Source organism: Sorex araneus, chromosome 2 (genome assembly GCF_027595985.1).
Source record: "Sorex araneus isolate mSorAra2 chromosome 2, mSorAra2.pri, whole genome shotgun sequence".
Classification (NCBI taxonomy): domain Eukaryota; kingdom Metazoa; phylum Chordata; class Mammalia; order Eulipotyphla; family Soricidae; genus Sorex; species Sorex araneus.
Genome location: NC_073303.1, coordinates 6,556,279 through 6,569,948, shown reverse-complemented (window position 1 = coordinate 6,569,948; position 13,670 = coordinate 6,556,279). Strand labels below are relative to the sequence as shown.

The window sequence follows — 13,670 nt, the reverse complement described above, 5'->3', positions numbered from 1 at the left end:
TACGAGCTTACAATAATGAGATTTCTGGCAGAAATTTCTCTGGACTTAATTACTAAAATACCAGAAATCCAAAACCACATGGCCACAACAGCACATGCTCTTCATTCTCAGCAATGTAAAACAAATTATCAAATGATGCCTTTTTGGCAGGTCTGATTGTTGGGGGGAAATTCCAAATAATAGTAGTGAGTTTTCCATTGAAATATTGATGTAATCAAAGTAAAGAGAAAGTAAAGTGAAAATTATAGCCACACAGGCAGAGGGTGGAGGGTGGGGGGAGTGGACGTGGGATGGGAAGTATACTGGGGTTCTTGGTGGTGGAGCATCATGTGCATTGGTGAAGGGATGGGTGTTTGATCATTATATAACTGAGACTTAAGCCTGAAAGCTTTGTAACTTTTCACATGGTGATTTAACAAAAAAAAAAAAAAAGGAAAAAAATGAAAAGAAAAAGCTGGGGCTGGAGTAATAGCACAGCAGATAGGGCATTTGCCTTGCACACGGCCGACCTGGTTTGATTCCCAGCATCCCATATGGTCTCCCAAGCACCGCCAGGAGTAATTTCTGAGTGCATGAGCCAGGAGTAAACTCTGTGCATCGCAGGGTGTGACCCAAAAAGCAAAAAAAAAAAAAAAAACAGGCCAGAGTGGTAGTATGGCGGGTATCATTTGCCTTGTACTTGGCTGACCTGGGTTCAATCCCCACTACCCCATATGGTCCCCTGAGCACTGCCATTAGTAACTCCTGAGTGCAGAGGAGGAACTGAGAGCAGAGTGCCAGGAGGAACCCCTGAGCATTGCTGAGTGTGACTCAAAAAAAGAAAAAGTCTTTAGCTGTCCCCGAGATGCCCCTCCCACTCAGAAGTGGGTTTAGTCCAAGGGACCACCGAGGAAACCATCGAGCTGGTCCTCCCGCATTCCTAGAGTGGCAACACTGGTGACCTGAGAGGGGCCTGGCAGCTATGCACAGGGCTCCCAAGTATTGGAGCGCTTGGGACTCCTAGTTGCAGGTCCTTGGCCAGGTGAGTGGCGAGAGTGAGCTGAGCTGGTTGCCTGGAGGCACAGACACGCCTCGAAAGGAGAGGCCCAGGAGGTGTTGAGGCCAACCCTTGGGTCTCAGGGGAATGAGGGTGCTGGAACAGCCAAGGACAAGACAGTGTAGAGAAGTGTATTAAACAGTGCACTACTCAGAAGGGTTTGGGCTAAATGATTTTGTTTTTCTTTTTGGGACGTGAGGCAAATGATTTCATTTTGGGGAGGCACCCACCGGAAGCGGGGCCCAGGGATCACTTCTGGCTGGTTCAGGGATCACGTGGCTGCGGGAAATCGAACCCGGTTGCCAGTCATGTGCAAGGGAAGCGCCTACCCATTATTCTCTCTCTCTCTCTCTCTCTCTCTCTCTCTCTCTCCCTCCCTCTCTCTCTCCCTTTCCCTTTCCCTCTCTCTCTCCCTTTCCCTTTCCCCCTCTCTCTCCCTCTCCCTCTCTCTCTCTCTCTCTCTCTCTCTCTCTCTCTCTCTCTCTCTCTGGCCCCTGCTTTCTTCTTTTGCATGTGTATTTTTTTTAAAGGAGAGTGGTTTGGGACAGAGATTTAGTATTGGAAACGAACAAAACCTACAAAGGGATATTGCTCTTTCACTATGGTGCCCCTTACACAACTATTTCACTGTGCTTGTGAGTCTTGCTATTGCATTTTCAGGAGCGTCCCCAGAAAAAGTTGTCTTGTGGCTGGCAAGGTGACTGCGTGGGCGAGCCCTCACTGGCCAGCTCCTCTGAATCTGAAGAGGGAGAGGCTTCAGGTCGTGGAGGGACCCTGCCCTACTGGGAGGCTGGGCTTTAGGCTGCCTGGAATCAGTGCGGACCCCGGCCAGGAGCTACGGTGCAAACAGTTCCGGCATTTGCGCCATGAAGAGACCCCAGGACCTGGAGAGGCACTGGGGTGGCTCCGTGAGCAATACTGGCGGTGGCAGCATCCCAAAGTGCTTTGGGGACCATCTGGAATGCAGGGGATTGAATCCGGGTTGGCCAGGTGCCAGGCAATTGCCTCACCCACTGTACTATCGCGCCAGAGTCTCTTCTTTGTAACTTTTATCTCGCCCACACCTAGTAACCCTTACTTATTTGTTATTAATGTTGCTTACAGACACCAGAAAAAGAGAGTACAGGTGTTAAATGGCATGTGTCTTACATGCGATCAGGCCTGGTTCAATCCCTACCACTGCGTATGGTCCTTTGAGTATGCCCAGGGGTCACCACTGAACACAGAGCCAGGAGTGTGCCCCCCATCATAACAAATATGTTTCCTAGGTTCTCGGCCTTCTTTCTTCTCTAACCATTCCACCGTTTGTGCTCTTAAAATGGCATTCATCTCCAGCCATGCACCTGGCCTTCCCTTCGTCCTGTGTGTCTGGACTTTAAGTTTTATTCTGCATTGTCCATTGCATTGTCTGTACGGGGCATTAGAACAATCCAAGTCCAGCTGGGCTGTGCCTGTGCTCACAAGAGAATTAGTGTCATGTCAAAATAAATAGCTCTGTGGGAAGGAGACCAGGAAGGGTCTGATATTCAATGCTTTACATTTATTTGAAGGGCCTTGTGGTAGTACAGTGGCCAGGAGGGGGGGAGGCATGTGCCTTGTATGTGGCCAACCTGGGTTTGATCCCTGGCACCCTGTATGGCTCCCTGCGCACTGCCAGGAGAGATCCTTGAGCTCAGAGCCAAGAGTAAGCCTAGGTTATCACTGAGTGTGGCCCACCAGACAAAATTAATTTATTTGAGGACATGGAGCTCAGAGCCTGGAGAGTTCCTTTCTAAGTCTCCACAACTAGTTAATGATAAAACCTTCCCACATTTCTCAATTTCTAGTTAAAATGTTGTTCCTCTGTCCCTTTCTCATTTGTCCAGAGTTCTCAAATAACCCAGCCTTTCATTTTTCTGTGGCTCAGCATTTTTAAAGAGTATCCAGCCATGCCCTGTGAAAAGACAGTTTGCCTGCTTGCTGACTATATGTATGTATGTATGTATGATCTCACAAACTTCAAATTCATCTCCTCCCACTATTTTCCCCCATCACTCACCAAAGGCCACCACTATTGGCAGTCTTTTGTGTCAGACCATATATATTCTGTGAAAAACAAGCATCCATAGTATTTCCACTTTGCACACATGACTTGATGTAAAATTTCCCTCTTAATTGCCCATCATTTTCCTCAGATATCAAAAATTATTGGTTTATAGTGTTAATTCAATGTTTCAGGTGAAGGGACAAGGACTGAAAATGGGAAACTTGCTATGGACATGGATTCTTTCGGAGGAGTGGAAGTATCAGGGAGTGTCCCGGAACCCAGGGAGGCTCCTTGTGAGGGCTCCAGCTTGGAAAGGCAGCCAACCAAGCCCCAGGAGAAGACTGAATTTCAGTGCTCACAAGGTGGAGGAAATTTCATTCAGCACCGAGACCTGACTAAACAGGAAGGTGTACACACGGAGGGAAAGCTCTGAGCCTCAAGTCCATCAGAGCCCTCTGACCGGACATCTGGAAGTCCACTAGAGAGAAAGGTCTTCAGTATCAAGAGTGTGGGAAGGCTTTTCAGAGACGTTGTCAGAAGCTGTATCAGTGCAAGGAGTGTGGGAAAGTCTTTAGCCGGAATACTGGCCTTCTGGAACACCTGAGAATCCATACTGGAGGGAAACCTTTTCTGTGTATCCACCATGGAAAGAACTTTCAACGCAGGTCTCACCTTAATCACCACCAGAGAATTCAGTCAGGGGGAGCCTGTGAGTGCAAGCAGCATGGGAAAATTTTCAGTCATGCCCTTTTTCTCACGTACCATCAGAGCATCCACAGTCACTCCAAAAGCCACCTGTGGGGGCTGGAGCAATAGCACAGTAGGTAGGGCATTTGCCTTGCACGCTCCCGACCTGGGTTTGATTCCCAGCATCCCATACGGTCCCCGAGCACCACTGCCCAGAATAATTCCTGAGTGCATGAGCCAGGAGTAATCAATGTACATCACGGGGTGTGACCCAAAAAAAGTCAAAAGAAAAAACAGCCATCTGAATAACGAGTGTGGGAAAGCCTTCAGCCTGACCTCCAATCTCATTTAACATCACCAGGTTCACACTGGAGAAAACCTGTTCAAGTGTGGCATACGCCAGAAGGCCTTCTGGTGGATTTCATACCTCGCTCAGCATGGAAAGATTCACAACAAGGAAAAACCCTATGAGTGTATTGAATGTGGGAAGACCGTCAGGCAGGAGTCGGGTCTTTTTCAATATCAAGGCTATCACCACAAAGACAAACTGGCTTGAGGGGGGGTCCAAGACAGGACACTAACAGACGAGCAGCACTTTAGAACTCTGGCCTGAGAGAGCTCATGGGGGTCATGCTGGAAGCCATCTGCCCCCTCCACCCTCTCTTCCTTATTTTTCTTGAAGCCAACTTCTGATCATAACAATCTGGTTCTAGAACATACTGTGGGATCAAAGGGAAACCGCATTCTTTGTGGAATTCTAGAACCTGTAATATGATGAATGCGGGTTTTGCCTCTCTAAATATTAGCATCTTGGGGAGTGAGGGTTTTGCACAGATTTACAAGCCAAAGTCAAGTATGAATAGGTTGATATTTTTTCTATGCTATACAACAGACATTTTTGTTGCTGTTGTGTTTTGTTTTGGGGCCACACCCATGCACAGGGCTTACTCCTGGCTCTGCACTCAGGGTTTACTCCTGGCAGGCTTGGGGTGCTTATAGGGTGCTGGAAATAGAACTCAGTTTGGCTGAGTGCAAGGCACTGCTCTGCCACAATACTATTGCTTTGGACCCCGCAACAGTCTTTCCTATACAATCCAACTAATGAGGTATGGAAATACACTTAAAGGGTCTAGATGTGCAGGTCAGTGCTGAGCATTACTCCCCGCTGTGTTAACCTAGCCACGCCCCAACTCGTGTAATCCCCACCCACTCCCACCTTCAGTGAACAGAAGCATTTTGGAAAAAAAAAATCTATTTTGACATTTCCCACCCCATTCTCAACAATCGACCTCTTTGACTCAAGATGTAAATTAAAGTTTTATTTGGACTATGAAAGAGACTTATGTCATTTGAATGTTGTTGTCAAGCTTACCCACAGAGCAACACTCCTGATAACTCCTGGGACAGTGCCATGGCTGCTGTCTGACCCTCTTCAGTGAACACCCAAGGAAAGAAATTCAAACTTGCGCTTCAGTCCTGAAAGTTAATTTTAAGTTGTTTCTTGTTTGGGAATTGTTTGAAAGCCATTAAAGCTAGCTTTGCAGAGATTGTGAATGTGTATCTTTATATCATGAATATGCCAAATATGCCAATGATGAAGAGCACTGGGCTAGAGTGTCCATCCCCAAACAGTGCCGTTTTCTTACTGGTGGAAATTGCTTCTACCTAAACCAGGCTTCTCAGTCCACCATGGGAGTATAAAGGCTGGTAAAGACCCTTGTTTTGGGGTACAGAGCTAGGAGTAACCCATGAGCATTGCTAGATGTGACCCCTCTACCCAAAAAAGACTCATGGTTTTCCAAAGGATTTGGCTCAACTGCATATCATTTTAAAACAAAGTTATAGGAAACCGGAAAGGCCAGAAATGAGTAGTAGTCTAGTAAGGTGGTTCCACGACATCACAAGTGACCTTGGCTTGTTCCTTTCAGCTTCCCACCACCCTACTCCATACCACCAGTTCTTGAGGCCATGTGGTTCTCCATGGCTGCTAAAGCTCCAGCCATCACATGCAAAAGAGTAGGCAGAAGAGCAAATGTTTAGTCAGTTCCTTTTGAGCAGCCTTCCTGTAAGTTTCTTCTATACATACATTTTAGACCCAAACCTTAACAAGGGAGACGAGAAAGTATACCTTTGGATTGCAGCTGAAAATCTTTCTGTCACAAGAATAAAGAGAATGAAGGCTCAGATAGGCACTTAGCAGTCTTTAACCCACTTATTCCTTCCTACTCTGACTCAGTACAAGCCAACCAGATGCAAATTAATAACTCTTTCTAGAGGAAAACTAAATATGAGAAAGAGCTGTAACTTTTTAAGTTCCTAAAGAAGCTCATAAGAGGGGACCAGAGCGATAGCACAGCGGGTGGGGCGTTTGCCTTGCACACAGCCGACCCGGGTTCGATCCCCGGCATCCCATATGGTCCCCTGAGCACTGCCAGGAGTAATTCCTGAGTACAAAGCCAGGAGTAACCCCTAAGCATCGCTGGGTGTGACCCAAAAAGCAAAAAAAAAAAAAAAAGAAGCTCATAAGAAGTCAGCCATATTCTATCACTGAGGAAGCCAGAAAGCTTTTTCTTTTTCTTTGCTTTTTGGGTCACACCCGGCGATGCACAGGGTTACTCCTGGCTTTGTACTCAGGAATCACCCCTGGCGATTCCTCAGGGGACCATATGAGATGCTGGGAATCGAACCTGGGTTGGCCGCGTGCAAGGCAAATGCCCTACCTGCTGTGCTATTGCTCCAGCCCCATCTTTTATTCTGTTTTTGAGTACAATTAAGTGTATCACAAGGATTTCCCCCAGGTTTGAAGGCTGAACCCGAAGCAGTAAGGTCAGCACTTAAACATCCAGCTCCATGTTTATAGATTGTATATACATGGGTCTATTATATGAAGAAGGAACATAGAATGTTACCTTTATTCTTAAAAAGTAATGACTCTTAAGAGACTTCTGGGACCGGAGAAAAACTACAGCAGGTACTTACCTTGCTTGTGACCAACCCTGTTTTGATCCTAGGCACTAAATTTTGGTCCCTGGTACTGCATATGGAAACGCAAGCACTGCTGGGAGTGAGTCCTGAGCTCAGAGCCAGGAGCAAGCTCTGAGCACCTTCAGGCATGGCACAATATCCAAAAAAAGATAAACAACCTAATAGACATCGATAAGTAGTACATTCCACTGTACATTTCGTCTGTACAGTGGAGTCCTGTTAGCTGTTGAAGAATCAGCTAGGGGTTGGAGAGATAGTACAAATTTGCACAGGTCAACCTGGGTTCTACGCCCAGTACCGCATAAGTTCCCCTGAGCACTACCAGAAGTGACTTCTGAACACTGAGCCAGAAGCAAGCTCTGAATACTGCCAAGCGGACCCGGGGTGGGAAAAAAAAAAAAAAAACGAGATATGAACAGATCTTCAAGCTTTCCTCACTGAAAAAGCTGAGAGCTTGGATTTGTCATCCTGTCAGTCACTAAGAGTGGATACATAGTCATTCAATGAAACAAATGTTTATCGAGTGCTACTATGTGGCAGGTTGTAACATAGGTAGCACTTCATTTTATAGTCTCTACGCAACTTGAGTGCATATATCATCTCATTAAATGCAATTAATGTGTTGATTTTAATCTACACTTATCTGGGAATATTCATCCACTGTAATTATTCATCCACCACCTGTAGGCACCGAAAGAGATAGACGCGTCGTGGGCGTAGGGGTCGGCGACAGGAATGGTTGAGGCGGGCGATGACAGTTGGGCGGGGATTGGGGTGAGGTGGGGGAATCTGGCCAGCGCACCACAGAGACTGGGGGCCGCGTTCCTAGAGAGGCGCCGAGGGGCCGCACTCGGCTGCCCTGGCGGCTGGAAGAGAGGCCTCGAGGCCAGCCCCGCGGCGCGCAGAGCTCGCGAGACTCGCGGGCCTCGGACGGGGCAGCGGCGCTCACCTGTTGGGGCCGGGCGGCGCCGTCCGAGGCGTCTCTGTGCGGGCTCGGCCCCGGCTTTGTGGGACGCGGGCCGGGCTTGTTGGCTTCAGGTACGGGGCGCGGGTGACGGGGAAGCGGGGCGCCCACCTCCCGCGGCCTCCCGCGTGGACCGTTTTCTCCCAGGTGTTGACGTCCGAGGGGGCCGGGCCCTGGGCCTTGGGGATTGACCCCGATGGGGGGAAACAGTTTGTGGGAGGCGTTTGGCGCCCAGCTCGCCAACAAGGACCCCCAACCCCCCCAACGAGAAGACGAGACCGGCCGCTTGGTGTCTCCTGTGTGTCCCGAGGTTCGTGCGTTCAGGCCGGAAAGAAGGACGCGCCCGCGCGCACGGTGACTCGAGTGACTGATCGGGGACGAGGAGAGCCCGGGAAATCGGATCTTGGTGCGACCCGGAGCCGTTGAAACCGCGCCTGGGAGCGGCGCGGTCCGGGTTTGGTGCCGCTTGGCCGGGCGCGGGTTCCAGTGGGGGCAAGGGGGGTGGGGAATGACGTGCAGGGGACGCGAAAGGCCCACCCGAGCCAGAGAGCCCGGGAACGGGGATGCCGGCGCGAGGGAACCCGGAGGATGTGAACCGCGTCTGCCGCCCCCTTTATCTGTTGTTCCATTCATGAAAAAAGACACGCAAACTCGAAACAGCCTTAAAACCAACGGGACTTTTTATTTGCTGACGATTCTGAGGGTTGACCCAGCCGTTCGGTGCTGCTATTCGCCGCAGTGACCCATATCCCTGCATCCAGCAGGTGGACCCGAGTTCGTCCTTAGCTGGGGCCTCTGGTGCTCACCCTCGTCCCTTGCTGGGTGAGGAGTTTGAGCTTCCTCACAGCATGGCAGTTTCCTGGCAGCCGCCAAGGTCCATAGGCATGCTTGCTATCATTTCTCCTTTCTCTGTTGATTAAAGCAAACTATAGGCCAGCGCAGATTCCAGGGAAGGCCTGATAGACCCCATCTGTTGGTGAGGAGAAGGGCAAAATCTCATCAGAAAAGGGAGTTGGGAATAGGAGACTGGAAACGGTCTACCTCACCTATGTTGAAGGGGAAATCTTCAATGAGAGAAACACAGAAATTCCTTTTGAGAGTGTCTTACCTGTCTATGAAGGCGGCGGTCTGGCTTCACTCTCGTACCATTATCCCTCCTCCCCAGCTTAGTATAACTGCTAATCCTTCCTTCATATTCTTTACATCCCTTCCTCCTGTGCTGCACCCACTTTGGGTTCACTACATTCTTCTGATTGATTGTTCTGGTGGTATGAGCAGTTGTCTCAGTTTTTGACTATTGTGGAGGTCTGGACAAAACATGTCAGTATGTTACATAGACTTCTGAGGCTCTCATTATTTTCAGATTACTGAGCAGTTCTTTTTTTTTATTTTGCAAAGTTGTTCATGATTGGGTTTCAGTTATACAGTGTCCCAATACCCATCCCTTCACCAGTGTACATTTCCCACCACCAGTGTCCTGAGTTTTACTCCCACCACAATATAACCTCTCCCAGACTGCCTCTATGACAGATACTACTTCTCTCTCTCTCTCTCTCTCTCTCTCTCTCTCTCTCTCTCTCTCTCTCTCTCTCTCTCTCTCTCTCTCTCTTTCTCTCTCTCTCTCTCCCCCCCCTCTCCTTCCTGCTCTGCCTCCCTTCCTCTCATGCTCTCATCCTCACTTTCTTTCCTTTTGGGCATTATGCTTTGCAATACAGGTTCTGAAAGTATCATCACTGTCACTGTCATCTCATTGCTCATCGATTTGTTCGAGCGGGCACCAGTAACATCTCTCATTGAGAGATTTATTGTTACTGTTTTTGGCATATCCAATACGCACGGGTAGCTTGCCAGGCTCTGCCACGTGGGCTCCATACTCTCGGTAGCTTGCCGGGCTCTCCGAGAGGGGCGGAGGAATCGAACTCGGGTCAGCCTCGTGAAAAGCGAATGCCCAACCGCTGTGCTATCGATCCAGCCCAAAGTATCATGGTTATCATATATATCCCTTTACCTCCTTTACTGATCGATTCTTCAGCCTCCATGTACATTTGTAAAAACATTTCCAAAAACATTCCAGTCCCCAAAGCACATGTGAACTTCTCCCTAGGCTTTAAGCACAACATGGATGAAGCTCAGCCGCGCCCCCAGCCTGAAAAGGAAGTTGGCTTTGGGAAAGTGAAGGAGGAGGAGGCCACATGGGAGCAGACACGCAGCGCCCAGGAGACCGGCACCCATACTCCGGAGCTTTGCCGCCTGTGTTTCCGACAGTTCTGCTATCAGGAGGTAGCCGGGCCCCGTGAGGCTCTGGCCCAACTTCGACAGCTTTGCCATCGCTGGCTGCGGCCAGACACCCACACCAAGGAGCAGATCCTGGAGCTGCTGGTGCTGGAGCAGTTCCTCACCATCCTGCCCGGGGAGCTGCAGGCCCGGGTGCCCGCTTACCCGATGCAGAGTGGGGACGAGGTGGTGACTGTGCTGGAGAATCTCGAGGTGCCAGACACGGGAGACACAAAACAGCAGGTGTGTGTCTGTTTGATTCTCGAAGCGGCAGTTCTGTGTTTGTCTCTTCTCCCTTTTTGCCATCTCTTCCCGGCACACGACCCAGAGCCTGCCTCGTAGGCATGCTGTCTGTGTTTGCACAGTGAGTAGGAGTCTTGCTCCTCGTGTTACTGCTGCTAGTCTGGCAGTCCCTGGAGCATGTGTCTTGGCTGTTTGCTCCAATCCCTATTAGGACGCCTTTTCAAAATGGATCTTTTGTCTTCAGGTCTCTAACTGTAACCAGGAACAGGTGATGCACCTAGTGGTGAACAAATATCAAGGAGCCTCTTTGGCAAATCAGAACCTCCAACTCCTGCCTAGGGTGACCACCCTGAAGTGTGAACCCCCAGAGCTTCCTGAGGAAAAGCCCCACGTAGTGAGTGGTGAGTGCCAGAGGATGAGTTTAGTGAGGACAGTAGGTGCAGATCCCAGACAAGTGCCCGATCTTTCAGTAAAAGCATGTTCATGTTAATAAGGGCCTCAAGTTTGTTTTGTTTCTCTAACCCCGTATCTTAGTATTCTTAAGAGACTGGAAACCGTCAGTCTCATAATTCTGAGATTCTTTTATCGAGCAGTTAAGAGTTGGAAAGGAACAAAACTCAACTTTAAATGGCTTATCCAGGAAGAGAAGCTTTGAGCTATAGTCACCTGCGGTCTCACTCACTTCTCTCCTTCCCCTGTATCTCTGTTCTACTTTTCTAATTTTACACTTGTGCATGTTTCAGATATTTCCTTAGTAGCTGTACTCAAATCTATCTTTTTCTACACAGTAGCTTTGGGGGGGATGGGTGATCATTGTTAGTTCCCATAGGACCACCAGCTTCCAACAATGGCCCATTCTCCAACCAATATCTTGTCTATGTGTGGTTGTTTTGGTTTGTTTGTGTTTGTTTTGCTTTGTTTTTTAAGTTTTTGGGCCATCTGTCCACAGTGCTCAGGGATTACTCCCGGGTCTGCTCTGAGGAATTATCCCAGGTGGTGCTCGGGCAACCCTATAGGATGCCAGGGATCCAACCTGGGTCAGCCGCATGCAAGGCAAGTGTCCTACTCACTGCACTATCTCTTTAGCCCTATTAAGTATGTCCCTACTGAGTATGTTTTTTTTTAATAGTTTTACAGAAAATTTTAAAGAAAGACACAGAGATTTCCTGTATCCCCACAAAGGCTCCCTATTACCTATTTTTTTTAACTGCCATACCCTGTAGTGTTCAGGACTTATTCCTCTGTGTTCAGGGTCGCTCTTGGTGGTGCTTCAGAGACTAGATGTGCTGTTGGGGACGAACTCAAGTTGGCCATATGCAAAACAAGCATCCTGCCTGCTGTAGTATATCTCTGGCCCAACTCTCATTTTTTTGTATCTTTATTTTCTTTTTTCACCTCCTGTGTCTTCTTTGCTTTGTCTCAGTCCTCCAGTTCTCTTCTTTGACCTGTGATTTATCACCAGCTGCTTCTTTCCTTCTCTTTATTTTCATCAATGATTCAAAATGTTTTCTTTATGTTAGTTTGATCAGATCACACTATAAGCATGTTTCGTTAATTCATAAACACTTCTCAGTTTTGTGGGTGGGGGACCCAAACGTTGAGAATTGTCCAGCACTTAGAGTGTGATGTTTTGTCTCAGAGAGTGAAATCTGTCATAGCTTTTAGATGTTTAATGAGTGTAAGAGTCCGGGCCTGGGTTCCCCCAGAGGGCACTCCTAAAGGCTGTGGTATCTTAATCAGGACTCTCTCTCCTCAGGGCCTGCCAGCCTGGGACCAGCCCCTCTTCAGGAAGAAAACCTTACAGACTGGGCTGTAGGGGCGGAGTTGAACTCGGCCAGGTGCCAGGTGAGCAGCTTCCCCAGGCTCCTCCTCCCTCACCACCTACTCCTGGACTCCTCATCCTTGGGAGTGTTTTGGTGGCACAATAAGAAGCAGCAGAGCAAGAAACTTGGGAGTGTTTCAGTAGCAGGAATGTTCCCCTGCCTCCGCCTGGTTCAGAATATCGTGATCACATGTGCCCCATCCAAGGAGCTCATGTTAATGGCAGGCTACTGCTTCATTCCTGGTCTCTCTTAGGAGCACATCTAGATCTTGTGTGGGAGTGAGAGGTTGGGTTTCTGCCTTTGGGTCCATAAATTGCCTCCACCAGTTTGATTATTTGATGCTTGGTGACTGATCTTTTATCTTTGGGGGTAGGGGAATCCTCTATTTTTTTCCTCCCCAGCCTGAGAACCAGGACTACCATCTGTTCTTTCATAGTTTCTTTTTTGGCACATAGCCAATTAATATTGGTTGCTAATATTGATAAAAATTCAGCATATATAAGACAAAAATTTATCTCTTTCTCACAAAATGGGCCCTGATGCCACCCCCACCCCTCTGATCTCCCTGACCCTTATTCTTACCGCGATTTAGGATTTTGCCTAGTGCTTTGTTTTTTAGTTTTTGGTGTTTATTTTTTTAATCACTTTGGGGCTAGGTGATGGCTCAAAAGGCCGAAATGCAAGCTTTGCATGTGAGAGTCCTGGGTTCTATCTTGCGCACTGCATGAGTTGTCAAACACTGCCAGGTGAACTCTCAAGCACCCAGCTGGAAGTACCTGAGCAATACTGTGGCCCCAAAGAAAAACAATATATATGAAAGTCTTGAACCAGGGAGATAATTCAAGTGGTAAAATCTATGCCTAGGATGTACAGAGCTTTAAATTCAGTCCTGAGAGCTACATGGCCTCCCTGAATTGCCCCCAGGTGTGGCCCAGATGGCCCCCAAGCACTATCCTTTTGGGTCCAAGTGCTGACCCTTCAGGCTTGTATCAGTGGGTCAAGCTGATGAGAGTGGCTCCTGGCTCTTCGAGTGCCTTTGGCTGGGTGTGACTCCCATTTCAGCCCTCTGCAGTCACATCAGCTGTCTCAGTGTAGTTTTCATGGACTTCTCAGTCCTGTCCTGTTGCTTCTTATTGGTTCCTTTCCCCTCCCTACCATTCTCTCCATCTCACCTCCCTTCCTCGCGCTGCTGATGTTGCTGCCATAACTGGGGTCTCACACATGCCAACTTGGTGCTCTTGCATCTGGATGTACTCGCTGGTGTTGCTTATCAGCTCACTGTGCTTGCACACTTGCTGTGCTGCTTACCGCAGGTCACAGTCCTTAATTGTACTCATGGACATTCTGATTGTCTCTTACGCCCAGCAGTGGTCGTACTTCCTGGCTATCTTTTAATTTGGGTCCTCACTAGGATCATACCCCCTTGTGGTCCTTACACACACCTGGCTGCAGTATAGCTGCAAATCACTTGTGCTGGAAATCCACACAGCAGTGATTCGAGGCTCACAGGGAGGAGCTGCTATGATTGTGCCGGGTGCACGTGGCAGCCCTGGGCTTGAACTCTAGACCATCAGCTAGCCACTAAGCCAATCTACTGGGCCCCTCTAAATGGTCCTTAACCTTATGGATCCA

At 48.6% G+C, this 13,670-nt stretch overlaps 2 protein-coding genes across 2 annotated transcripts in view; both read left to right on the top strand.

Moving 5' to 3' along the window:
• Positions 1 to 654: 654 nt before the first annotated feature.
• Positions 655 to 4,305, top strand: ZSCAN26 (zinc finger and SCAN domain containing 26). The gene is given in 5 exon segments (XM_055129206.1): positions 655 to 661; positions 3,254 to 3,491; positions 3,493 to 3,537; positions 3,539 to 3,862; positions 4,056 to 4,305. Coding segments are annotated over 5 exon segments (864 nt in total).
• Positions 4,306 to 7,582: 3,277 nt separating this feature from the next.
• LOC101538233 (uncharacterized) overlaps positions 7,583 to 13,670 on the top strand; it is a 35,782-nt gene continuing 29,694 nt past the window's right edge. Inside the window, exons 1-4 of the mRNA XM_055129199.1 lie at positions 7,583 to 7,772; positions 9,803 to 10,215; positions 10,460 to 10,616; positions 11,972 to 12,060. Coding sequence (XP_054985174.1) covers positions 9,817 to 10,215; positions 10,460 to 10,616; positions 11,972 to 12,060 — 645 coding nt within the window. The 5' untranslated portion in view covers positions 7,583 to 7,772; positions 9,803 to 9,816. The remainder of the gene's footprint in view (positions 7,773 to 9,802; positions 10,216 to 10,459; positions 10,617 to 11,971; positions 12,061 to 13,670) is intronic.